This window comes from Varroa jacobsoni, unplaced genomic scaffold (assembly GCF_002532875.2).
Source record: "Varroa jacobsoni isolate VJ856 unplaced genomic scaffold, vjacob_1.0 contig00059, whole genome shotgun sequence".
Lineage (NCBI taxonomy): Eukaryota > Metazoa > Arthropoda > Arachnida > Mesostigmata > Varroidae > Varroa > Varroa jacobsoni.
In genome coordinates, this window is record NW_019214402.1 from 253243 (window position 1) to 278524 (window position 25282).

The 25282-nt window shown below is 39.8% G+C and overlaps 1 protein-coding gene across 7 annotated transcripts; it reads left to right on the forward strand.

Annotated features, from left to right (window-relative positions):
* The first annotated feature begins 252 nt into the window (after positions 1 to 252).
* On the forward strand, positions 253 to 12795 carry LOC111270692 (oxytocin receptor B). Of its 7 annotated transcripts, none has more exons than XM_022851054.2 (3): positions 253 to 634; positions 5745 to 5990; positions 10475 to 12795. In XM_022851054.2, exons 1-3 carry the CDS (start codon positions 617 to 619, stop codon positions 10691 to 10693), a joined length of 483 nt encoding a protein of 160 aa, XP_022706789.1. In that variant the 5' UTR covers positions 253 to 616; the 3' UTR covers positions 10694 to 12795. The 7 variants fall into 7 exon arrangements, with proteins under 7 accessions (XP_022706789.1, XP_022706790.1, XP_022706793.1 ...); XM_022851055.2 differs by lacking the exon at positions 10475 to 12795 and adding an exon at positions 9804 to 10100; XM_022851058.2 differs by lacking the exon at positions 10475 to 12795 and adding an exon at positions 8626 to 9634.
* The last annotated feature ends 12487 nt before the right edge of the window (positions 12796 to 25282 follow it).

Here is a 25282-nt window from a genome sequence, read left to right on the forward strand (position 1 = left end):
GACTGTCTTTAACGGAGATTTTGACTAGTTTAAAAAGAAAAAACAATTATGCTGAATGAACGACTAATACGGGATATTTTTCTTCTTGTATAGACACTGAACACGCGAAGCTCCCCATAAGGGCATATATAAAATAGTTGCTTTTTTAGCCTCCTGTGTTCCATTGACTATTCCCTTTGAAGGTGAGGGTACCCTCTCTGTTTTGCCCTTGCCATTAAGTTAAGACGATATTTCCCCCACTGCCAACTGGATTCCGATACTGAAGCATGTTTTCTTCAAACGAGTACCCAAGGGTTTCTCTAACGAAGCGCGGCTCCGGGAGAGCTTTGTGAACACTTAAGGGATTACTTTCGGTGTCTATTAAGGCAAATCGTCTACGAAGTTGGTGGCATTAGCTTCCCTTAATTGTGTGAGATACCGTTGATAAGTTGGTCAGGGATATGTTCCTTTTCTAGCTGACGTGTTTACGAGTTAATATTTTTAGAACTTTTAGAAGCGTGGATTAACACTGAGCATGTAATCAGGACCGTAATTTATATGCAGTGTTTCTCCTAGGAAGTACTCTATGAAGAAGATTATCTGATAAACTAGCTCAGCCTCAAGACCAACCTCAACAATGGATAGTAACAGCACGGTAGGATCTCAGTTATATATTGGTTTGATCGAAACTGCAAATCATCTAGACATTCAGCTATATTACTTTCGTTACAGAAAGACACATTTAGCTATTATTAATTTCAAACTATTAGAAATCACTACAATAAGCGCTGCGCGTGGCTTTTTAGAGAAATTCACTTTTTAGATAGGATGTTTGCGATAATAAAACTGCTCTGTAGTTGGTTCAAGGAGTGCCCACGCCGAACGCCAGCAGTCAAGCATACGTTATATAGATTCCCTAATCCCGATCGAGAATATTGTTGGAATGTACCTAAGACAAGTTAATATAAAGCTAAAGCTAAGAGAAAAAAATAGTAGAAACCCAATTCGCTTTTCGGTTTGGGCATAGAAATTACACATGCTACAGATTTAGGTGCATCGCAGAATTTCACTCATATAGGATTCATAAGTGTGGTACTATATTGCTTTCTGAGTGAAATAGGTTCAAAGTATTTAGTGTACGGTTTCAAAAGTGGTATACAGTCGATAATGACTAGCCTTGTAGCGAGAAGTTATCGGCCCTAAGAAAGGTTCGCATGAAATTGTGTGCACAGACCCGAAGTCAGTCACCTGCACGTTATGCCTGCATTAACCGGAATCGAAGGTGGGTAACGGAAAACCCGAAGGCCGCTACGTTCATGAATGACATCTCTGGTTTTGCCCTTTTGACCACAAAGTTACTAAAATTTACCTTGTAGGTACCTACAACATCAGTGCATATGACGATACAATAGAATATTGTTCTTTCGTCGTCGTTTTTTCATTTCAAAGACACAGTCTGGTCTCGCACCTGACCTAACAAAGGGTCTCAAATCACACAAATCTAACCATTAAGCGAACAATCTAAACATTACAAAAGTTTACCATAATATCAGACATTTAAAAAGCGCGCCAGAATCGACTTCAGTGTTTCGACCAAATACTGCGATTATTCAAGAAAGAAACGAAATAATTAAAAAAATGTTTATTAAACATCCGTTATATATATACATATATATCCTTAATACTAATAGAAGCAATCTGTATGATTGACATTCATAGAGGTAAAGTAATTAAAAAGGTAAAGTATTGGGGTGCGATATTTGTAGCTGTAATGCCTTGTATAATGACCAGATAACCTGCTTTCTAGCGTTTGGGTTTTTTCAACCGGCCTGGACAATATAATAAACTGTTGGCTTCAAAAGTTGCTTGGAACCGCAAGAGTATACTTTGTAGAGATAGTAACAAGTTGCCTTTTTCTATTGAAAGCTTGTCACAAAAGTGTAATGCCATCAAGGGAACCGCGGACGACCGACAGACGACAGAACGGTCGATGAGCTGATATTAGGCCTCGGACGAGTTCTTAGCCAGCCTACTGTGCTTTAGTAGGAGCAGTTTCTGCTTTTAGAGTACATAGATGCTAGTCACAATATGTCCATGGGCCGTCCTTTGCCGGGACCGTAATGCATTCGGCCTTGTAGGAAGTAGTGATTATTAAGAGATGCAGTACTTTTGCTTGAATAAACTGATCATACGTAGTTGAACCTACTTTGATGCACTTCGAATGGACGATAGTTGAAATTTAGAAATATGGTTCGGGTAAAGTTTATGGAAAAAATCATCCGTTAGATGTTGATTCTTAGCGAAAGCTATACATATCATTGGCTTTGAACTGGCACACAACCTGGTCTTAATTAAAAAGCTTCTGAAAAACGCATGTTAAAGATTTGTAGAATATGCTTCTCATTAGCTTAAAGTAATCGTTATCTCCTTATGATCATGCAGTGATAGCGTATTTAGCTATAGTGCTAGTAGTAGTATAGATCCTGCCGGCTAAAGCGAACTGTTTTACGTCTTATCATTAATAAATATTACCTCATATACTCAGTACTCCGTCAGAAATAGTTCGTCTTACAGGTTAGGTAACTGTTTGTTTTGACTTAAGATAATTATTTAGGAGATATGCATGAATTCAACAGAAATCTCGAACAATACTTATACCTTGTCTTCGTGGTGGCAGTAACGGATCCGTAAAATATTTTCTTTAGAAATACAAGCATTTACTAAAGGAATCCGAATCTCCTACGACCGTACGATGAATTCTTCAATTGTGATGCAGTGTATACACTGATAATATTGAAGTTAATCCCAACAATAGTAACTACACAGAAGCTATCATACCCATGATACGTAAACTACCACAAAACTCAAAGACGTATCCTTACTTGCTAAATCATAAAAAGATGATTTAGCAAGTAATGTTTTGCTCAAAAAAATGATTCCGAAGAAGTATTTGCTTCACAACATCTGCTACGGACTTTCGCTATCTAGCTTATTCACTGATGGTAACATCAGTGACTGTAATAACACACAGATGTACATAGCACACAGATTTAACTTATTTTTGACACACAAGGAACCGCGCAAATGATTTCTGAGCAAATTTTAGCATTTCGGTGTAGTATCAGGAATGAGACTTTGCAACGTAGACATTGTCTCCAAAAAAATATCGTTCCTAACATATAGACGTATTTTTACCTATCAGTATAGCACGCTTGGCAGCTTGGAACTGCACAATAGCGATAGCATGTGAAAGTCCCGCGAAGCAACTATGATGTAGTATTATCGAAATCCTAAAAGAGAACAAAAAAGCCTGTTACCTTTCATTGTACCGTTTTAGCTTGTTTGCATTTAGCTTTGTTCTGAGCTCCGTATACGATCGCCCATGCTTACTAAAAAGTATACGTATACACAACCGATCCTGCACATAAGGTCCCACAATCTAAACTGCGTGAAGTGGAAAACCACGGAAATAGCATAGTAAATTTGAATTATAGTAGCCGGTGGACAAAATATCGTACTGAAGACCCCATATTTGGGGAAGTTCTCTTCTGCGTTAAGGTGTACGTTACAACAAATTAAGCCAAAGGCTCACAGACGAGTGAGGTATAACCCAGTTTCACTCAGTGGCCGACTTTTGTGTTTGAACAGCCTGGGTGCCACTTGTTTAGATATGTCACCTAAGTTAGATATCGATTCATGGTTGGGGGGGGGGGGGTCTGCCGAGTTGTACCAGCTCCCTCAGTTCCAACTGTACTATGCGCGAGTACCGATTTTCCTTCCGTAAGCGGTACAATTTTGCTAAAAGTTCTTACTCAACCAGAACGAATTTCAGCATGATAAAGGACAATTATTAAACGTTTAAATCTGGATAAAACGACAGATTTGGAAACAGGGCAAGCCCACGCTTTTGAAACGAAATCGAGCTAATGCGTGATACGTCGCCGGTCAAAGAAACACGTGCCTCGGATGTATTGTTCTTGACGTTCCGCGGAACAACTCACGCGTCAGTACTTCAAAGAATTCCGAAAACAGTCTTAGAATGTACGTACGCATCTATTCATTTCTCGAGTCAATTGATCCTGAGTTAATTTAAATACAAAGGTGGTTCGATGCAGTTCGAACAGACTGATAAGCGGCTATATTAAATATCAGGAAATAAGGTCGTAGCAGAAGTGCATATTTTATTTCACCGGACAAGAATTACCCGCACCCACACAAGTTGTTAAACTAGACCTTTGCATAATATGGATTTGGGGTTGTCACAAGAAAAACTATTTTGTAAAAATCAGAAGTAAATGATTACAATAGTTGTCGCTAGACCAATAGCCAAATGTGAATATAAACAAGTTCTTGATTGGGGCAAAGCGCATCTATTTACCGGCGACCTTGTCGTAGTTGAAACTGGCAAGAGGAGGGCACGTAACTACAACTGGTAAAGTGTTTTTTTTGCTGCTCTGGTTACCGAACGGACAACCATAGAGTAAACACGCCTAATACATTCTTAAAATTGACCCTTAACGCCTTGCGATAAGCAGTCTACTAAATGCTCATATAGACAGCTAATAATCCCTACTAAAAAAAAAGCTTCATTTCCTGTGCGTGTAGTCCGTGGGAAATGTCTTTTACTCTAAATATAATAGGGGTCATTGTCAAGGCTAAAAGGACGGGAGCTCTTCTAAATCACTGAAATTTACGTTGGCAAAACTTTCAGGAGCAGACGAAGTTCAGGCAAAAGCTAATGGTGCAAACTGCATAAGCATTGCAGACAAGAAGCAGCGGTTATGACCTACTATATATGACTATACCTATTAGATTTAACAAGAACAAATATTCTATTCCACGAAAAATAGTACTTAAATATAATAAACCGTACAACTACTAATGTAAAGGCATGCTTATCTTTCTGCTGAAAAAGACAATTTTCAGAGATATAAGACAATGCAACATTCAAATCCCTTGCAAACACAGTATAATGGCATAAAATAGAGGTTTTAGGATGTCGTAATTCCGCACCGATGCACTTCTCGTATCTATAGTTAAGCTCGATGACACAGTTTCGATAGAATCCTATCTGAAGCTTTTTGTTGACGTACGTTTCTCAAATCCTAACAAATTGCATTGTGTACAAACCTACCAAAAAGGAACAACTAATAATAAATGCAGTTATAGTAGAACATAACAAGAACGAGGATGATACCGTTAGATTTTCAGCGGATTTCTCTGGGATCATACGATAAGTGCTAGGACTAAAGCGACGTATTTAGCTGAAGCACCCTGATCATCCAGCATATAGTTATAATAAATCTGATCCGTTAACGACGCTCTTACTATAATAAATCATGTTATTTTTCACCAAATTAGAATATTACTCCGTTCATGAATTTGTATCAACTCTCTTAGACTGGATGCTAAGGATTAGGTGATTTCCAGCTTAAGTTTAGATAAATCAACAAGTTATTGTAGGTTAGCTGTGTAACAAATACGAAGCCAAATATAACTTGAAAATTAAATTTCCAGCTACATGTATTTCAACACGATCTCAGGTGGTATATTTAAAAATGATAACATCATCAATTTCATTTTCAACGTTTATTACCTAAACATCGATGAAGTGTCATGCACCTCCAAATATACCGGGGAATGCAAATAGTTATACGCTTGTCGGATGGATACGAAGATTTCGTTGCTTTACAATTAATAATTATCCGAAACGTTAACTGTTAACATTTCGGATACCCTATTGTCGTTGTTTATCTTTATTTCAGGGTTCGATTACTTCTAGCGCGTCGCCTCTTACAGTGATTGAGACGACCAGTCGAGAACCACCAGCTACCGATTTTCGCGACGAGTTTATAGCGACAGTTCGTGTTGCAGTGTTAGGCGTAGCGTTGTTCCTGACGATGGCCGGCAACATCGTTGTGCTCGTCCTAGTTCTTCAAAGCAAACCGAAATCGGCCCACCTCTCACGAATCTACTACTTCCTGCTGCACCTCTCGATTGCTGACATCCTCGTGGGTATATTTAACATCTCGCCTCAGCTCGTGTGGGATATCTATTTCAGGTTCCCGCTCGGCAATTTCGCTTGTAAGATTGTGAAATTTCTCCAAGTGTTTGTACTCTATCTGTCTACGTACGTGTTAGCTGGAATGGCTGTCGATCGATACCTCGCCATCAGATCTGGCATAAACAGGCCAATTGTTGTTGTCAGAACAATTCTAAGCGTTAGCTGGCTGGTAGCGGCTGTCTTAGCTTCACCACAACTGTACATATTTTCATTCCAGAAGCTGCCCAATGGGGCACACGACTGCTGGGCGACTTTCGAGCCGCCGATAACTAGCTTTCGTTACGTCCTATTCTTCATAACAGCAGTTCTTTTCATTCCTGTGACGCTGATGGCCTTGTGCTATACATATCTCTCTTGGATCATCTCAAAACGATCATTGAGTCACACAAAGCTGAACCCGATACGGATGACAATGGTTATGGTGATTGTCTTCGTACTCTGTTGGACACCCTTCTGCTGTGCCCAACTCTATCTCGAATCGACCGGCCAGGTTCCCTCCATATTCATCACACTATTTCTGCTTGTGCCTAATCTCAATTCATGCGCGAACCCATGGGTATGTTTGACATTCAGCACTACTCTGCGTCGAAAACTCACCGACGCGCTGTCATTTTTCGGCTTCTGTGAACATCTATCAGTTTACCGTTCAAAAAATGCCATTACAATATCTATCCTTCAGTACCGACCACCGAATCGCTCGAAAAGGCAGCCCAGAGCGTATAGAGGTGCGTGACTAGAGACAAAACAGTAACCACGAGCAAGTAAAAAGGACACACGACTTTTCGCGACTGGATTGGAATATTTCATAACGCGTATATACACGCATTAATCGACGGCGGATAAGGACCAGTGTTTACGTTTACCCATGAGGATTTACCATTTCTACTTATCTCAACGCCCGACCCCCTCGGTGATTCTGACCATTATTATTGTTGTTACCGCGAAGTAGATAAAATAGAGCATTTTAAACAGAGTAAAAAAAAAAAGGTCACAGAAAAAAAAATACCGTTTTCTATATTTTGCTTTTTGTGGCACACAGGAAGCTGCTGGGCGTGAAACTATCAAACTTTAACATAAACGGAACGTGGGTAACATTATTAGGTTGTTTATTCGTACCGGCAAGATGGAGTTCTGCCTGATCATCGATTATTTCGTTGGTGTACTAAGTATGCACACTTATAGGAACATAAACTGGAAACTTACTTCATAGGCCTTCTATGAGTTTAACATTAATTTTGACTTTCTCTTTGAGAGCTATTCGAGATTAAACAGCTCCAGTTAAATATACATATGAAAAGCGTTTCATTTTTTCTACGACTAAATGTACAAAATTAGAGTTAGGAAACTCGGAATGTTTATGTTGACCAATAGAGTCACCAAATTTTTCCGAGAAGTATCCTTTATAGAGCCGCAAATATTGACTGCAGCTTGCGACTTGCGACGTTCACAAACTGAACCTGAGCGTGGACCACTGACAGAAAGAGCAGCGGAAGATCGCGGAGGGACTCCAAAATTGTACGCTACGCATATAACTGGAGCCATGACAAATGGAATACGAAGATAATAATAATAATTGCAATTGTTTAGGGTTCTTGTCGTGACTTTAGTCTTCCACGATGTCGAATATTTTTTATGGTATCGATAAAATAGCACCACTTTTTTTTTGAAATAACCAAGAACTCAATATGTAAAAATAACCTGCGACGAAATAGCCAGCCACCAACAAAAAAAAGAATCATCGCTACTCGAATTCAAAATCCATGCATGTATATATTAGTACCAGTAGCTTGCTCATTAGGTATCATTTCTAGTGCTCAAATAGGCTTTGTATTGTCAACCGGGTGATCGATTGAGAATTTGGATGCGAAATGTTTCCATATACAAACACAAACAAATTGAATCAATCATAAGCATTCAACGTGTTCTGACTGCCTGCACAATAACGACATAGATTGCCCGTAACATAGGGTCGTAAATGGTGATACGATGGTAAATGCGAACGCTTTCTACATATAATTAACAACTATGACGAGTGACTAGCTGTTTCGTCACATGAACGGCATGTAAATATTGTCTGTTAGGATCAGCTATTCGTCTTTATTTACACATATATAAATGTAAGTAAAAACGCACGGGTCCTCCTGTACCACGAACAAAACTTGTAGCATCAACTTATCTGATCCTTCTAGTACTTACGGGCAACAAGCGCGTCTGTACGAACCTATTCTGTTTCACATGGAACAGAATGATCGACTTATTCGTGATGTTGATGGTCGATATATGGCCAGGTACATATACCTGTCCTGTATTAACGTTCAAGATGTATGTGTAGGTGTTTTTCTCGTACGGATACTGGCGTGTGTTCTACCAATATTATTGTCACTGACGATTTGCCTAGAATACTTTCAGTCGTCGGGTAACCTGCTAAACTAGGTAATCTTTTGCAGAAAGCAACGATGTAAAATGACATGCAAAGAATTTTTCAACCACGAGTGACTCTTTCATGTATTTAGTCCTTGCCTTAATTACGAATTACATTAATCATTGCTTCTCGTTGTCTAATTATTCAAAACCGTTGGCAGGTAAGCTAGGGACAGTCGGTAGCTTTGAATCACTTCGGCCCGCTACCTGCACAAGCTAAGCGTTGGCCATTGCGACATCCGTTCATTCCGACGTGCCAATCGCCTGAGTCCTGAGCTCCCATTGTCAAATGAACACCACCATTGCTTTTGTTAACATACCTCGGAATGGAAGAAACGATGTGTTTGGCGACCACAGTTCGCTCAAAGCATGTCTGTGCTGCAGCAAGAAGGATTCAATTTATGGCCTACTTGTTCGACACTAGCAGCGGCAATAGCGACAGCAGTCCTGCTATTGCCACAGATTGGAGCCTCAAATCGAACTGTGCGAGTGGGAAGTGAACGATGGGATACAGCGGCTCTTTTCACAGGAAACGCCACATTCGTGTTGGGTTTTGCCTGTCGAATTGGTCTTCCACCAAAACTGGACTTCCCCGTACCAAAAGACTATTGCCATGGTATTAACGGAACATGCGTTCGAGGCGTTTGCGTGTGCAGACGAGGCTACTATCGTTATTCAGACAACAGCTGCCAGCCAGGTGGGCTTTGCCCTTGAAAATTTATCTGTAAAAGTTAAATCGTCTTAGTATAGGCGATTGACTGTTACCATGCTAACTCATTCATCGTCAACAGTGTGTTATCCTGTCGATGTTGATGTATATCAAGCAAAGCATTTGAAGCTACCGTTTTCAATAATATATCTGAAAGCCGCTTGCATCTCTTTTTCTCTCGATCGAATTTTCAGCTAAATCAGGTCTTTTACACATCGTATTATCCGTGCTATCGTGGTTGCCTATTACGTATCTTTTGTTAGTGTTGACCGCAGCTATGTACAACGCGTTTGTGCAAGGCGTGGCCATGATTATCGAGCGGGAGGTGGGTAACGCTGTCCTTGAAGCGGGCTCGAGCTCAATTACTTCAACAGTGCTGAACGACGCGGTAGTATCGAACGAACAATGATTAATTGATGTCAATATATGCATAGTAAATGATGTACCGTTCTATGATCCTATCCAGCCTCCTCCGTTTAGCTGTGAGCCTATGAACAAAATTGTTATAGGAATTTACATATCTACGACCTCTTTCATATGATTGTAATTCATTACATATCAGTCACATGAAAATTATAAGGATCATATACGTACTAATAATTAAGTGTTCAATCGTCAAGTGGCATCCAGACACCGGCGGAGCGAGGTCTACAAGCTGTACGAGTGGAGCAAATAGCCGAAGGTGTGGAGTATGATTGGGCATATGATAGTGCCTTAGACCAAGACGAGGATGAGGCCTAGATTAATTGAGCCAGCCATAAAACCAGGCAGTCGTCGACACCTGCAATCGCGGCATCCCTCAACCGAGAACTTCCCGTTTATGTAGATATATATATGTTTGTTTCTTGTTTTTTATCTAATCGAGCAACAAGCATAGAATCTGTTTACCGCTGTAAGTTATTTCTGAATAAACATATGTATTCAGTCTTTGTCTGTTGCTATTATTGTACCTCGATTCGACGTATGTAAACTGCGGTGCTTTTGTTACCTTCTTCGTAGCTTAGTTATCATCGTTCTTGTACTGTGTGAAATTAGGCCCAAGACCGATGAGAGACCTACGATCCAAATGATGAGCTGACATAATGAAATTGACCCTATCACAGAAGGTACAATTGTGTTGGAGTATTCATTCTCTTACGACATGGTATAGACGATCAAGGACGCTAACGTTCGCTAGCGACCAGTATTCTCGTTTATTGTTGCATGTTTAGGCTTGTAAATGAACAGTTATCTGTTATCGCTCACATAGGCTTTTCAAAATTCATATAACTCGATCAAGATCATACCTGCATTTCTTTCAGGCGGCCAAATCCTTTCGATCAGTGCAGCGTGCGAAGGCGGAGGAAACTACAGAATCGATGAGATTAACGTATTCCACGATATCCGCCCAGCACATAAGGGTTACAACATGTTTTGATGTGATTTCATTTGTATTGTTTAACGGGGCCAATGCAGTGAGCTTATTAACAGCTAATGCTGAGAAACGCACGAGTGTGATACGGCATAAACCTGTCGGATAATTGGAAAGCAGCGGCAAAAAACTAAAACGCTCAAATAAACAGTATCTTATACAGCTCTATGTCCCCTAAGGCAGGTAATATGAATTTTAGTATCAGCAGGACTTCTGAAAAAAAATAACTGGACAATACTCAGCGATATTGCCGACGCGCATGGTGCCTGTCGACGATCACCACAGCAAGGGTAGATTCTACATTGAGGCGTCTCGACCATTCTATGCTATATCAAACGGCAACAATGCTATCGCAAAAAACACTATTTGAACTAAATAGATATTAAATAAAGTAGACCTTATTCGTATCGGGTGATAGGTCTTTTTCATTTAACCTAGTACACAATTCAACGTCGGAGAAATTGTCGAGACCCCTATAGAGAGAAGCGGACAGGAAAGAATTTATTTTGATGAATTACCATTTTCATGTCAACGTTGCCATTATCGTTGGCCTATTGACTGTGCAGGTAGTGGATAGGACGATTTACACTCTCGTGCTTAAACTTCGCCGCACTTTACAGACGCGCAGATTTTCGAAATTGCGCAAAATTTTTGACCTAGTACGTTCGCGCTTCCGCAGTGTGGCGCGCTCTGACGGTCACGTCAGGAGACCGACAATCGACTTAAGCCAAACTATGTCTTTGGATTATGCAAAAGCCAAACCAGACAAATGGAGTGTGTACTCCAGTATGATGCTCACAATAATCACGCTTCAGTTGTTGCTCCAATTTGTTGAGCTCAGAGATGTGAAATTTCCAAACGGCTGAAGAGCCGAACCGACTCGATGGGCACGTAGAGCTTTCGAAAATAGAAGCCAGACCCGCGGATTAAGCTTTGGTTGCTGAGGCAAACTATTCGCTAGGGCTAAGCTCACCACCCGACGATTTACCTTCTGACTATTGTCTGATCGTCAGTAGGACGCGTTTTCAAGATGTGCGTATCCAACAGCGAGGTTGTATACAAATGACTAGGGACAACTGTAAACCTGCTGTTTATCCAATTCTTTGTTTACTTATCTATTATCGATATGTATCCTGGCAATCAACTGCAGCTTTGCATGAGCTGAATGTGACAAATGATTGAATGGGGTCGTTGTTGACACGGTTGCGTTTGGCCTACGATGAAGCTATTCCCTTCTGTAGCATCTAACGGGACAACAACAAAGAATAATTGACATGGCCGAAAATTCGACACGATTAAGAGTACTCATGGTTTTGTATACGGTAGGGAATGAGTCCTACCTATTCCAAGCGTAATTACATTATGGAATAATACTACATTATATTACAAGTAAGTTGTTGCTACCTGCCTGTTGAAATGCATCGTTTTTTTTTACACATTTTTAAAGCAATTTTTAGATTTTACTAACTTTCCATGCCTACAGAAACGCTTTATAGATGTCACTAAACGAAATTTTAAAAAAATCGCTAAAAATAACCGCTGAGTCGTTTTGTTTCTCTGGAATTTGGTACCGATGCGTCTAATTTTTCCATTATTACCTGCATGTATTCCATGTTACTCTTTTACTGGATGTATTCGCACCTATAGACGATCTTGCTCTACCGTGACCACGACCAGGCAACAATAAAATTGCAGCACTTGAGCACTTTTCACTTAAAACACAAACAAACACTTACCATAAGCAGGTACATTTTGGCCTGCTTCAGCATCGATAAATGCTGTACGTTAGCGTTCTTTAAATGTACTTCGATTTTGAAATCTGAATATTGCTATTATGTATAATCGTGATAAGCATTTGTGTTTACTTCTTCGTAAGACGACCGTTAGGGAGTATGATATAAGGACAAGACCACGTAACCGTACGAATATGAGTCGGAGATCGTTTCGATCTCGCAAGTAAGAGTCTGTTGGTATCCATCGAGCGCTAATACGTGTCTATGGTCAAATATTAAAAAAGAAAAAAACAAGATGGATACTCATACCCATTGACTATACAACGTAAGTATTTTGCAGCAAACTTGCTGAGGATATGTTTCCTTTTCTGTAGCGGCAGGCACCGTATTCTTATTGGTTAAAAATTATTGTTATTAGGTTGCACTGTCTATACACCTGTAGCACTCACCTGTAGCCTGTATAATAAAAATGATGTTTCCGAAAATTAGCTCGTTATTTTCTTTCACATGCCTATATACAGGTTAACATGAAAAAATTTGTGACAATTTCTATAATTTTTAAATTAAATTAAGAGGAACTTTTCACCTAAGAATTTATAAAGTAACAAGAAATATGCACCTTATTCTAATAGAAAGGGTATACAGTCAATAAAGATGGCACTGTGATTTCGCTTAATATATTTTATATTGATGTCTGTCTTAACTAATTTTTAGAGAATTTCCCCAACACTTCGTCTTCGAGAAGCTTTACCACTGAGCATTGATTCGTCAAGGTAGAAAATATTCTTTCTTCTAAACTCTTTTTTCTGCAGAAAAGCCTTTTGATTTTTGGGGTTCTTAAAGTTTTTAGAAGACTGAGTTCTACCCAAATTTTATGCTAGCGGCACGTAGCTTACAAGTTACTCAGTTTCAAAATCTACTAGGTCCGCTTATAACGGCCTAATATATTTCCCAAATTTGTTAGAAGTTGACTACAGTTGCTCACCATGACCCTCCTGGTGTTTCTGTACGAACATTCTACGCTTCAATAACTGCCCTGCGATGACCCCCAGATCTGTAAATGCTTGCGTTCGACATACTAAATATTAATCAATTAACTTTCCATGTTATATTTCTATATAATTATTTTGAATTAGCGCCAAATTAATATAATTTCCCTTTGACTTGTTTAATGCCCAAACTGAAAGTAGGACGTTAAAGTCGAGCTATTGAGTGTACCTGCAACAGGAAAGAAATCTATGTTTTCCTTTTGGTACACAGACGTATAACTTTGCAAACAACTACTGATATGACTGTGCTTACCTGGTCGAATGTACTGAATTCAATCAATATATATGTAGGTTCGAATTTTCCAGCTGCGGAAACTCCCCATTCGTATATTACTGACATATTCTAAAGGAGAGGTGACGCCTAACCGAAACGCCTAAGATTGTCGGATCTTTTGAATTGAGAAATACAACTATTCGCAAGCAGATTAACTTTTAGGTTTACAGCACCGCAGGGCTGTTCCCATTTCAGTTGTTGTTGTTGGCTTGGTATTGCCAAACCCTTGTGCACATTTTTACTGACTGATCGCTTTTAACGCATTCATATCTAATAGTGTAGTCAGTTTTCTGTGACGGTTTATTCAACTTTTGAACATGGCAGTCGGTTCGTCCGGCGTCGTCTGCAAGCCGTCTGCTCTTGGCGTTAGTTAGTTAGTTAGTTTTACACAAAACAACGTACTTTCTTTTTACGATATACAAAGACCTCCTAGGCTGACGTAGGTAGAAGCTGCTTTTAACAAGATATAGGTATGGTTACTGTTCTGTGACATTACAAGCATTACATGTGCTTCGCGTCTGGGGTTATCTATGTTATTTTTTGATCAGATAATGCAATAGTGGTTAATTGGCACCACCTCGATGTTTCTTTCGCAGATGTATAGATCTGATCGTTTTTGCTAAGTCATACCATTCCAAACCCTATGTAATGTCAGTATGAGCCGACTGTCATCTTCGCAGTGGTTTTAAATAGCTTATTGAAAAATCTTTTTTTTTTTTGTAATGGGTAATTTCGTTCATTGTGGCGTAGATCTAAGTCAGAAGCTCGAAAAGATATAGCGGTTCTGCTTTTGTAGACAGCCTATCCTTCTGGAAATGAATCCCTTAGCGATGTATTTGCAATTACAGCAAAATGGTTGATAAATTTTTTGAAATCATAAATAGTCAACCAAAGCTGGCTTTTGACGTCGCCATAAGTATCAAAACACAGAATTTTAAAGTTTATCTAACCTAAAGAGCACTCATTTGAGCTCAGTTGAGCTAGCTGATGTATAATCTCACAAATAGTATAAAAGCAATGGCAATATATTTTATAAAATACTTCATCCGATCTAAATCTGGTCGATTATAAAAATGCTCGATGTAGCGCAAATTCGGAGCTATACATCGTGCAATATGTGTACAGATATCTCGACAATCAATAACAAATTACGCATCAATTGTATGATAAAGTGTATGCATGTAGAGGTAGCAATCAAGAATAAAAACGTGCTTGGTAAGCTTGATCAACGACAACATGTAAGATAAATAGGTACCCTTTTATGGCTTTGCACTTTTCTGTACAACAACAATATTCGAGCGTTTTTGCTGAATTTTCTGCTTGATCATGCCCACACCACCTATCTCCTTATAGAATCTCAGTCACTTGGCCCGATCCGGAGTCTGCTGTAGAGCTAAATGATACCCACCAGCGTTTTATACTCACTGAGTGCGCTGTACATCTTAGGTAACATCCTCTGATTTGTTTGGAAAATCCCGAATAAGCCATTATTATTCTTAAGGTAAGCAAAAATTACCGCTATCATTTTTCTTGTTGTCTACCAGGCCTCTATCTATGGCCGAGCTAAGATTATCAGCGATGTAATAGTTTTTGTTTAACTCATAAAAACCTACAGTTTTTGTTTCATTTCATTAGCTTCTATTTATAAATATTGTGTGATTATATGTTGATGGCCAGGCTATTGTTCGTTGAGTTGGCTTTAGTTTTAAACGAAAGTGTTGAGTATGAAGTATTATAAATCTTGAAGAAACTAACCATGGGGAAAAGGCAATCTTACAATACGGTTAGCTTCTATCAACTGGCGGCCTCAATATCACACCTGGAATCACGTTGACAATTTGATAAGTACCACAAAACAATCACTATTTCCCTATGGGCCTGCCGGAACGCCTCTACGTATATAATTCGATACCTTCCTAAATTTCTAAACTGACTTTCCCTTTTAGTTAAGTACTATTCTCTTCCTAAAATAAAGTGAGATTATTTTTAGAGAAGCTGCTCCTTTAGCGCTGTTTCCAGTATAAATATGAGGGAAATCGTAGCACGAAAGGTCAAGGGTCATTTCTGAAAATTGTGTTTCGGTCTAATAGACAACCAGATGCATGTAAATGAAGAAAAAGTTCGAACATTTTATCTCTGTGAAGTTAATGTTATTCACTCAAAGATACTGGTATCAAGTTTTGTATTTTCGGTGAGGCCCGTTATTAACTTCAATATCTACGAACACAGTTGAGAATTGCTAATCTTAAATAGATATAGACTTAAGTCGATCTCGTAATTAAGCAAATGCGTTACTACAGCCAAATGGAAAAATAAAGGACAAAGCGCAATAGGAAAACGTATGGAATGCAAGGACCTTAGAAAGATAATGCAGTAAGATAACAATATGATTGCAACGAAAGCATTACGATTATCGCAAGATTACAACGGAATGAGCGAAGACAGTTTTTAAAAAGTGCGGGTTAATGACATAAATGTAACGGTCGAGATAGCTTGAATTGTACGTAACATGTATTCCAATCTTAAGCAACATGTAATACACATATATATAAACAAGAATTCGCCCTTTCTCAATGTTTTATAAAGGACCGCGACAGACATTTACTTGAATAGCGTCGTATTATACTTTCGCTTAGTTACAATTATACATATATATATATCTACAGCCGATCTCAGACACCTCTTAGCTTAAAACTCTTGCAGTTTTATTGCTTTATCTATGTGAACAATTCGGCAAACGCGGCGAACATTAACCGGCTTTAGCCGCCCTTCTCATAGATCTTCTTCTTCTTCTTCTGCTTTTTTAGCAGATTTTCGCACAAAAGCTTCTGCTGTGAAGTTGCCGAAGGTTACTATTGTCACCGTCTTTGTTACTATTGGCTATTGGATTGTTGTTTCATTTCAATATACCGCATGATTGCACTATCGACACACGTTTCTTTTTGGCTATTTTTCCTTCCCATCACCCCCTTTGCGAATCCTCGTTTACTTGTGATAATCGTCGTCTTACTATCGCTTTTTTCTCGATGCGTTTTCCGACCAAGTTCAATTTTGCTGACGCACAACCACTGCAACTAATCCTGTTTAGGTTACTGGTACTTCTGGCAGGCTAAAAAAAAAACCTGTAGATTGTGCTGACGGATGCTGAGTAAATTGATCGAACCGACGGCTTCACTCTGCTGAATGCGAGAAGGAGCAGCTAATGCAGATGTTCCCGATATTCAATATCGTCTTACTGGGGTGTCAGTACGGATTCCACGGCTAGCGGCCCAATAGCCGCTGTTGCCGATGGGGGGCGCGAGAAAAGTAATGATAATTTCAAGCGCTACATCGAGAGCTGATTGCTTCGTCTGCTATCGCCTTTATCAATGGGGTCTGCCTGAATCACGGGCAGATTTGTTTCTCTGCTATCATCCACTTGCTATAACTGGGGCGACGGCTACCGGTTAGTTCCGATTTGAGTGTTGCTTAATCGTTGGCAGTATATCATAAATAAATATTTTATGTACATGACGAGCCACGATTCGCAAGTCACAGGAAGCTGAGGCCCCTGTGCGACATAATCGAATCATACAAAAAATGATCCGCGCTACTAGCATTGCTCTTCCTGTCATTAGTAGCGTTTATCTGTTTAGTTCTGCCTATCAACCTATAGCAGAGTTAAGAACCTGTGCGACTAGAGACAGCCGGAACAACAGTAGATATTATAAGCCACGTTATAATAGCAGATGTTTGCCGTATTGGCCAACTGTAGTTTTAGTCTCGCCAACTGCGCCTGGCTTAGTCTTGTATTTCGACCATCAGTAAAACTATTGCCACTGTTATGTTTAGAATAAACGATCACTACCATAATGGCGGCACCGTTATTTGTTGACCAAAAAACGGACATCTTATGTAGAATAACTCTGCCATTACTAGATCGCGTACAGAAGCCGACAATCGCGCGAGCAGTCGACAAAACTAGAACTAGCGCGCCTTGTACCGCACAAACACAAAAATACACCCAAACAAAGCGCTCCTGTCTGGAGCCATTTAGTGTAAAAATGTACACATGGTCGTGCATGCATATCTATGTATATGAGTGCAAACAGAACCAGTTTTGTCTTTTGGGGCTACAACCCAATAACGGAGAACTAACTAGGGATGGCTTCCGCATTAGTCTAAACAAACAATAACAACGACAATTGTTGAAGACGAGAACTACAGCACCATAGTGCGGTGTAGTACGCTTGAAATGGCACCTTACGAAACGGGTAGATCCGCAACAACTCACGAGGGCGAAGGCAGACGACGTGTTAACTAGGTACGCAGACAAGCCGGAAGGCCGCTTCCGAAGTGAAACGTATATCGTTCAAAAAGCAAGGAGAAGTAAAGTAACGTGCTTACCATTTCGCATGCCGCCTCACTTTTGGGCGAATATAAAACGTTTTCTGTGTATTTGCGTACGAACCCTCGGCAACCCCTTTCATCTCAGAGGGATATTTCTTGCTATCCAATAATTTATGAAATTTAGCGAGCTTCGATAGATAGGGAAACCTTTAATGACCAAAGCATTCTAGAAATACCTAAGCGTTGCCATCTTTGTAAAAGGATAGATCACAGTTTTCATTGAGCTGGTCTATCGAGCGAAATCTGAGAGTACACAACAAAATCTTTGAAGGTATGCATCTGTTAGGAAGGTATACACATTTATCACGCAGTTATCTGAGAAATGATACGGGAAGAGAGCAATGAGATCGTTGATGCATGGAAAAGTAGCTGGTTTCAAAAAAACCTCGGTTTCCTTAAGAACGAAAAACGTATCTAGCTTATTGTCGATCGCCTGTCACTACGAAGACGAAACTAACGGTGAGTTGATTGATCGATCGATTGGGCGTTAGCGTATCCGCAGGCAAGTAGTACGTTTGGTCGGAACAACAGACAAGACATACCTTACTGTGTTATCTGCGCAACGCGTAGCAAATGGATGACAAGTGGTGCACGTACATGAGCCCATAATGCAGCTACGTCCAACACATCCACCTACGAGCCCTTCTAGATATAATCAATTCTCGTAGTAGCGACAAATTTCAGCGACGCGTCGTGGTCTGGGTTCGAACCTGGGCGTAAACACACTTTGTTTTTTGCTGGGAGCCAGCCGTCTGATGGAATGCCTAACGACGATATCAGAGGTACAACTCGAATCATAGAGGTCTAAAGTTTGAAAGCATGCGCCGTTCTTCAGCCAATTAGCAGGTTTCTTATAATGCGTGGTATTGAGTACGATGTCTAGTGTGCACAAAACTAAAGGAGCCTTATCAGATAAACGCTCTGTGCGTAGTCCTAGGGGGCAAAGAAGACTCGTTCGAAGCGATGGTTAGCAGCAGCAGCAGCAGCATCGCAAGTAGAACATGGAACATTTGTTTATCGAACCAATAAGTATAAAACGTGGAGTAGACAATAGATTGCTTTGGAGATCTACTACACAAATTGGCTCTACTAACGATATGATGACAACTAACATTAATTGAAAACATTTTGTACACGCTTATTTGCGGAATCAAAATGTAGCTGTAGAACGCGGTTGTGTTAGACTAAAATGATCCTTGTTATTTTCAATTAGCTATTTTTCAATAACGGTGTTCCGGATGTTTATACACACGGGGACTGAGAAGAGCTACGATCAACATACGCAACTCGAGCATGTTCATCATCGATTTAGTTCCAAGGGTCAATTGGCTCTCGTAAGTACATTTGCTCTACGTAATTTATCCTTATATTCGCCCTTGACGTTTAGTAATAGCTTTCCAATCATCTTTCCATATATAACAAGGATAAGAGTACTTCGCAACGTATTCCTGAGGTAAGCATTCTCCCATCGTCATTTTAGCTCTAAGGGCTCGTTTGAAAATGGGCGTTGTGCAGAGAATATAGTCAGTCGTTCCATAACTCATTATCACATCAGACAGGTCATTTTACAGCGGCCACAATATAGAACTCCTGTTTGTGTATTCGTGACTACTTTTATCTACGATCTTCGTCATTGGCAAACATGAAAAGATCCAGAAGTCTCAAGGTTTATTTGAAAGATTACAAATGGCTACTTATTATTTCAATAACGCAAAAATCATGCAAAACTTTGAATCATCGTATATAGAATTTTATTATGTTGAAATGGAACTATCATTCTTATGATAAGCATAGCTGCCTACCTACACACCAGTATTATACTGCAATCTAATCAAAGGTATTTTTTTTGTCACTTATACCACTGTCAGTCTGCTTCCTGTATTTTATCTTTTACCCTCGCTAGCTAATTGCTGGCGAATTTAGTAACATTCAAATCATTATCGCATGGGTCTTGACTGGGTATAAACCGGGTGCGGCAGCGCAGACCTCTCTGCAAGAGTTACTCTATCCGTATAGAATTGGCATGTTGGTAGAAGCATGATTATAGTGAGGTCTTATCTGAGAACCTTTGTCTTGGACGGTACAATTGTCAGACAAAAGAACGCAGATTAGGTTGACACCTTTACTAAAGGGCGACATTATTTATAGATGGGTACAGGAATAATAATAAACGTAATGATGATCACGATAACGGAAACGTGTCACTAAATAAGTTTATTATATCGACTACTTTGTTGTTGCTTACTCTAAATAGTCTGATAGCATCTGCACATAACTAGTATTACTCTACCTGGCACTTTCCAAATAAAGCTATACGTATATTTATTTCGGGAAGGCCGCTATTGATTTTTGGTATTAGGCATTCGTGTTTCCATATAAAACGCGTAGGTTCCCCCTTACGATGGCCTAAAACTAATGATAAATCCTATGATATATGTAACATGTAATAGCAGCTTGGGTAGGGCGCTAGATTGGTGTGCATATGGTCATACGTTCTGTATATGTATGGGTTCAACATGTCATCTAATACTTTGGTTCTCAGTATAAGGTCACCGGATCTGTTTATCAATTGTGGATATTATTGATCCTTGTTTTCCGAAAATAGTCGAAATTTATCCCCATTTTGCTGCAGAGTTTTTCTGAAGTGTTAATATTGACAAAAAAATAAAATAAAACTGTCCCATAAACGCGAATTTTTCGACAGTCGTACAGAACCTCTCTGCCACTGAAGTTGGCGCTGGCTATAATAAGGAGCCAGAAGTTACGATATTTACGCACTAGTGGCATAACTTAATGTTATATTGTTGTTATTATTCAGTTGTCTGGTTGTCATCCAGGATCTAAGATTCTGCTTTGGATTGCCGCTAGTCTACGCCTTCTCCTAGTGCCTTACTCAACGCGAGCAAAGGTTCGCTGAAGTAGACAATCAATTTCCCGCTACAAGTTATGTAAGGACAAGCGCCTTCATTGGTCTAGCGAGGGGAGTATTTTTGTTAGATGCCGAAAGAACTATGATAAACATCATGCACGCTGCTACTTCCTTGCGCCCTCGCGTAAGACCCCGACATGCTGATGCTAACGCTGACTCAGGTAGAAAGCCGTGAATTTCAATTTTGAACTTGCTACAACCTAGCGGTCATGCGACTACGTGACTATTATTAGTTTTATCATATATATACTTTTTTTGGTGTATTCTTATACATCAAAGATGAGTAAACTAAATAATATTCTACTATTCAGTATTTCGTGTACTTTGCTTAGATTAAAAAATTGTCAACCGCACCTAGAAAACATTTCTAACTTAGAATCATCATTACATTTTTTCCTTGGAGTTATCGGTCGTCGTTGTTAAGATCAACTCTCACAGTGTGCCTTGTCAGTTCAGCAGAAGTCAACTATAACCTTCCCTACGTATCTATCTGGGTTACCTTGTAGTCGTTGTATAAAATGAGATTTATTAGGCAAACAGCAGCTGACGCTTCATTGATGAGTACAGGTATCAATAGAATACACGGCTCATTGATACAAACAAAACGGTTGATGATGGTGTCAACGAAAGTAACTCTACAGAAGATTATTAATAATATCTTATGGCAGACCAGAATTATGTTACCGTCCCCAAAGCGTCGTTTGGAAGAATCCTCTAGAAGGTTGCATCAACAGTGACTAAAGTAGCGGTCGTCGAACGGTGTCATATTGATATCAGGTCTCAATTAGCGAAGTTCGATAATCAAACAAGTAACGATCGAAATGTCTAATCTGGGATATAAATTGTAAAAAAGTTCCAACAATGTATGCATGTATAAGTGTATATTCTACATTGCCCAAGCTAGCCTGTAACGATCAACTCACATCTGTACTCACTTCGCTACTAGTCGTATTTATGAGAAGCAACGCATCCTTACTTTTTGTCCTCCTTCTTGATTTCGCCTCGTATAATATCAAAACATTGTGAAACCAAGAGGCAGATTAAATGCTGCGATAAAAACAAAGTAAAAATACGTTGTCATTCGGATTTTGACACTGTCGTCGCCGCCGCTAGAAGAATCGCACTAAACGCGCGGGTTTATTTTATCTTAGGCACAGGCAAGTGCGTAAATGTAGCGCCTTAAATACTATCCCAGATGACGGCAGGACCGTTTTCAACTGGTTACGTCTTTCATTGACACTGCAGTTACTGATGCTGATCTGGTTCTACCGCGTATCATGCGTACGGGAAAGGAAGGTCTGATTATTTCGGATATGACGCCGCTACCTCATCCTAGGAACACGTACTCACAGCACTTTTTATAAAAAAGAGCGCAGCAGCAACAATAGTAGCTTTGATTTCCCTCCACCAGATAACGGATTATGTTATATACATGTATATACACTCGGGGGCACAGTTAGCTCTGTAAAGTTAGGAGAAGTAGAAAAAGATGAAAAACATCGAGTGGCGCGGGCAGCTGTTAGCCTGTCTGTTGCTTCCCTGCAGCTGCGGTTATGATGGAGCCTTCTTGCAGCAGTAACAACAGCAGCGGCAACGATAAGGACAATGACAGGACCAGTAGATATTTCGGTGCTACGAAGTCGCCCTGATAACCACTGAAAACAACACAACTGACACACAAGCAGGGTAACGACGGCGAAAAAAATACGCCCTTCCCGCCACATTTTCAGACAGGTACACTGAGGCACATAAAAATTACGCATGTAGTGACCAACCATCGATATCGTACAACAAACGGACGGAAATGAAAGGGCGCATAAGCGCTCATCAATCTAGTGATATGTAGCCAGTTATATGGCGATACACCGATGCTGGAACTAGTTGCCCCCTACCATCCACCCCCTATTATGGCTGCTGCTTCGATTATTACTTGCCTGTTTGCTTTCTACTATATATATTAGAATTGTATTATTTATTTTTGTTGTACCATCGCATACTATCACAAGGGTATGTATGCGTAAAGATCAAGCATTCTTTTTTCCTCTGGATGCCCAGATAAGCAGGTAAACATTTTATATTCGTCTGCTATAGTTGTACCCTTTATTGATATGTATGTACAGGATAAAGACGGCAGCGCCAAACGCAATGAACAATGTCCAATTACACCGCGACAGCAATAGCATAAATAGTAACCACCTACAGCTTTCGTTAATTCAATATTGCACATGATAGTCTACCCACTTTTACGCCGAACATAAATGTAAATGAATAACTACCAAAGACGACCGTGGGACTCCGTAAGCCGGCACAATGCGTATTTAACGTTGCCCGTTTGTATATAGCAAACTATCTATATGAACGTACGTAAGAGACGCTGTGCAATTTCGAAGCGAACGAGCAAGATATTTACAATGAAATCATGAGTAAGAAAATTTAATTCGATGTATTGATCTATGCACGCTTACATCACATTTAAGTTTTCATGTCAGATTTTCTTGTCGTTTGCCAATACGTCAATGCTTATGAATAGTGTCCGCGCGCGAAGGGGAACATGGACGTTCATTGATTGAGTCTTGCGATTCAGCCCGCTCGTAGTCAATGTTAAACATAGGCGTATGCTCTGTGTGCCCATGCCCAAATGAACTAAGTAACGCCAAAAATCGAACGGCCCCTAATTTCAAAAGGTAAATGTCGTTTAATTCACAGTTCAAAGTTCACTATAATAAAGGGGTCGTTAGTGTGAGATAGTAATAGGATTTTACTGTGTATATGTGTGCTTATTTTATTGTAATTATCTTTTCTTTCTCCCTAATCGTTTCGTTATAGAAAAACCAAGCCTTACTAATTGTATATAATATCTGGATTGAAGTTAACTACTCAGATCTGGTACGCACTTAATATTCCGTGATAGTGCCGTCGTCCTGTTTTTGTGAGCTTGTAATTTAGGGCCGAAACCGGATACAAATACTTTTCATTCGTTTCGTCCTAGGAACTAGTTTTCTAGAGTAATGCTTAACGAGGCAATACTGAACACAAACGTGGCAACAGCGGGCAGGTGCCCATCAAATTCGGCCTTAAGGAGCTTGCAACGCGCCACAGTAGCACACAAATATACCTACGTAGAAAGAAACACGTCCTCTCCATACCTACTTGTTTAGCCTTAGGACGAAGCCAGCGCGAACCGCTGAGGGGAGATCATGGGTTATAAGATAGGTAGGCATCGGATTAGGTTGCTACATAAAGAACCAGTAAGTGAGTGGAAGGAATCTATTTAGAGGAAAATCTTTTCTAGGCATTGTTAGTGTAACCTTTATTCGATGCTTTTTGTCTCTTAAAAATGATCGTATTTCGTCTCGGAGTTTTATGGTCGTTAGCCTGCAAACCTCCTTATATCTTGCAGAGTAGCTCAGGTTCTGCCTGACCTAGTAACCTAAACTAACATCACTGCGAATAACAAAAAACCTTTTTACCGTCGTATCCCATTAAAATGTTTGTCGAGCAGCACAAACATTTCGCACATTTTAGTTCATTGATCAGCCTTAGGACGAGGAATGCCTGTCATGACGAAGGTCATGTTTAGAGACTCCGGACGAGTTGATTTATATCTGAACCAAAAACTATTATTATATAACAGTTTGGTCAGAAGCAATCCTCATAGCCAGAGAGATCCGTGAACGTTTTTGTTTCAAATAATCAATTACTTATTCAGCTTTCGTTATTTCAATTTGGAGAAAGTGAGAGCCCAAGTCCATGTGGTACCGCATGATGATGTTTTACATGAATATATACTTACCCGTTATGCTAGTGCCACTTCCAATAAAAGTATCTAACGTACATTGCCTCACAATCTAGACATACAAAGGTCTGCCTTACCTGAAAGATTACTAGAATGTTTCCTTCATATTCTGTAACTATATAAGTTGAGCATCTTTAAAAGGCTGGGGTGTTTCTATCACTAAATGCTGCGACAGCATTTTGGCCGTCGGTTGGTTTTTATGACATTGAGTATTGAATCACGTCTTGCTTCTAGCAACGTTCCCATAATAACACAACCGTTCTCTGGAACTTTTATTCAAAAGAACGTGATGCTGTGATACGCAGCGGTTGTCTAGTCGAATAGCTTTATATATACTACCGTCCATGAAACGAGTCCCTCTATTATAGAATCGTCTATTATGCCCATAATAAAGCAAGCGTACATACAAATCGTTCATGCCGATCTAGTAGATGGTGCTAAAGCTGAAGCTTGTTTAGTCGTTCGTAAACGAGCACGTGAATTCTGACCAAAATTTGTTAGGCGGAGTGGAGAATGAAATCGTATACG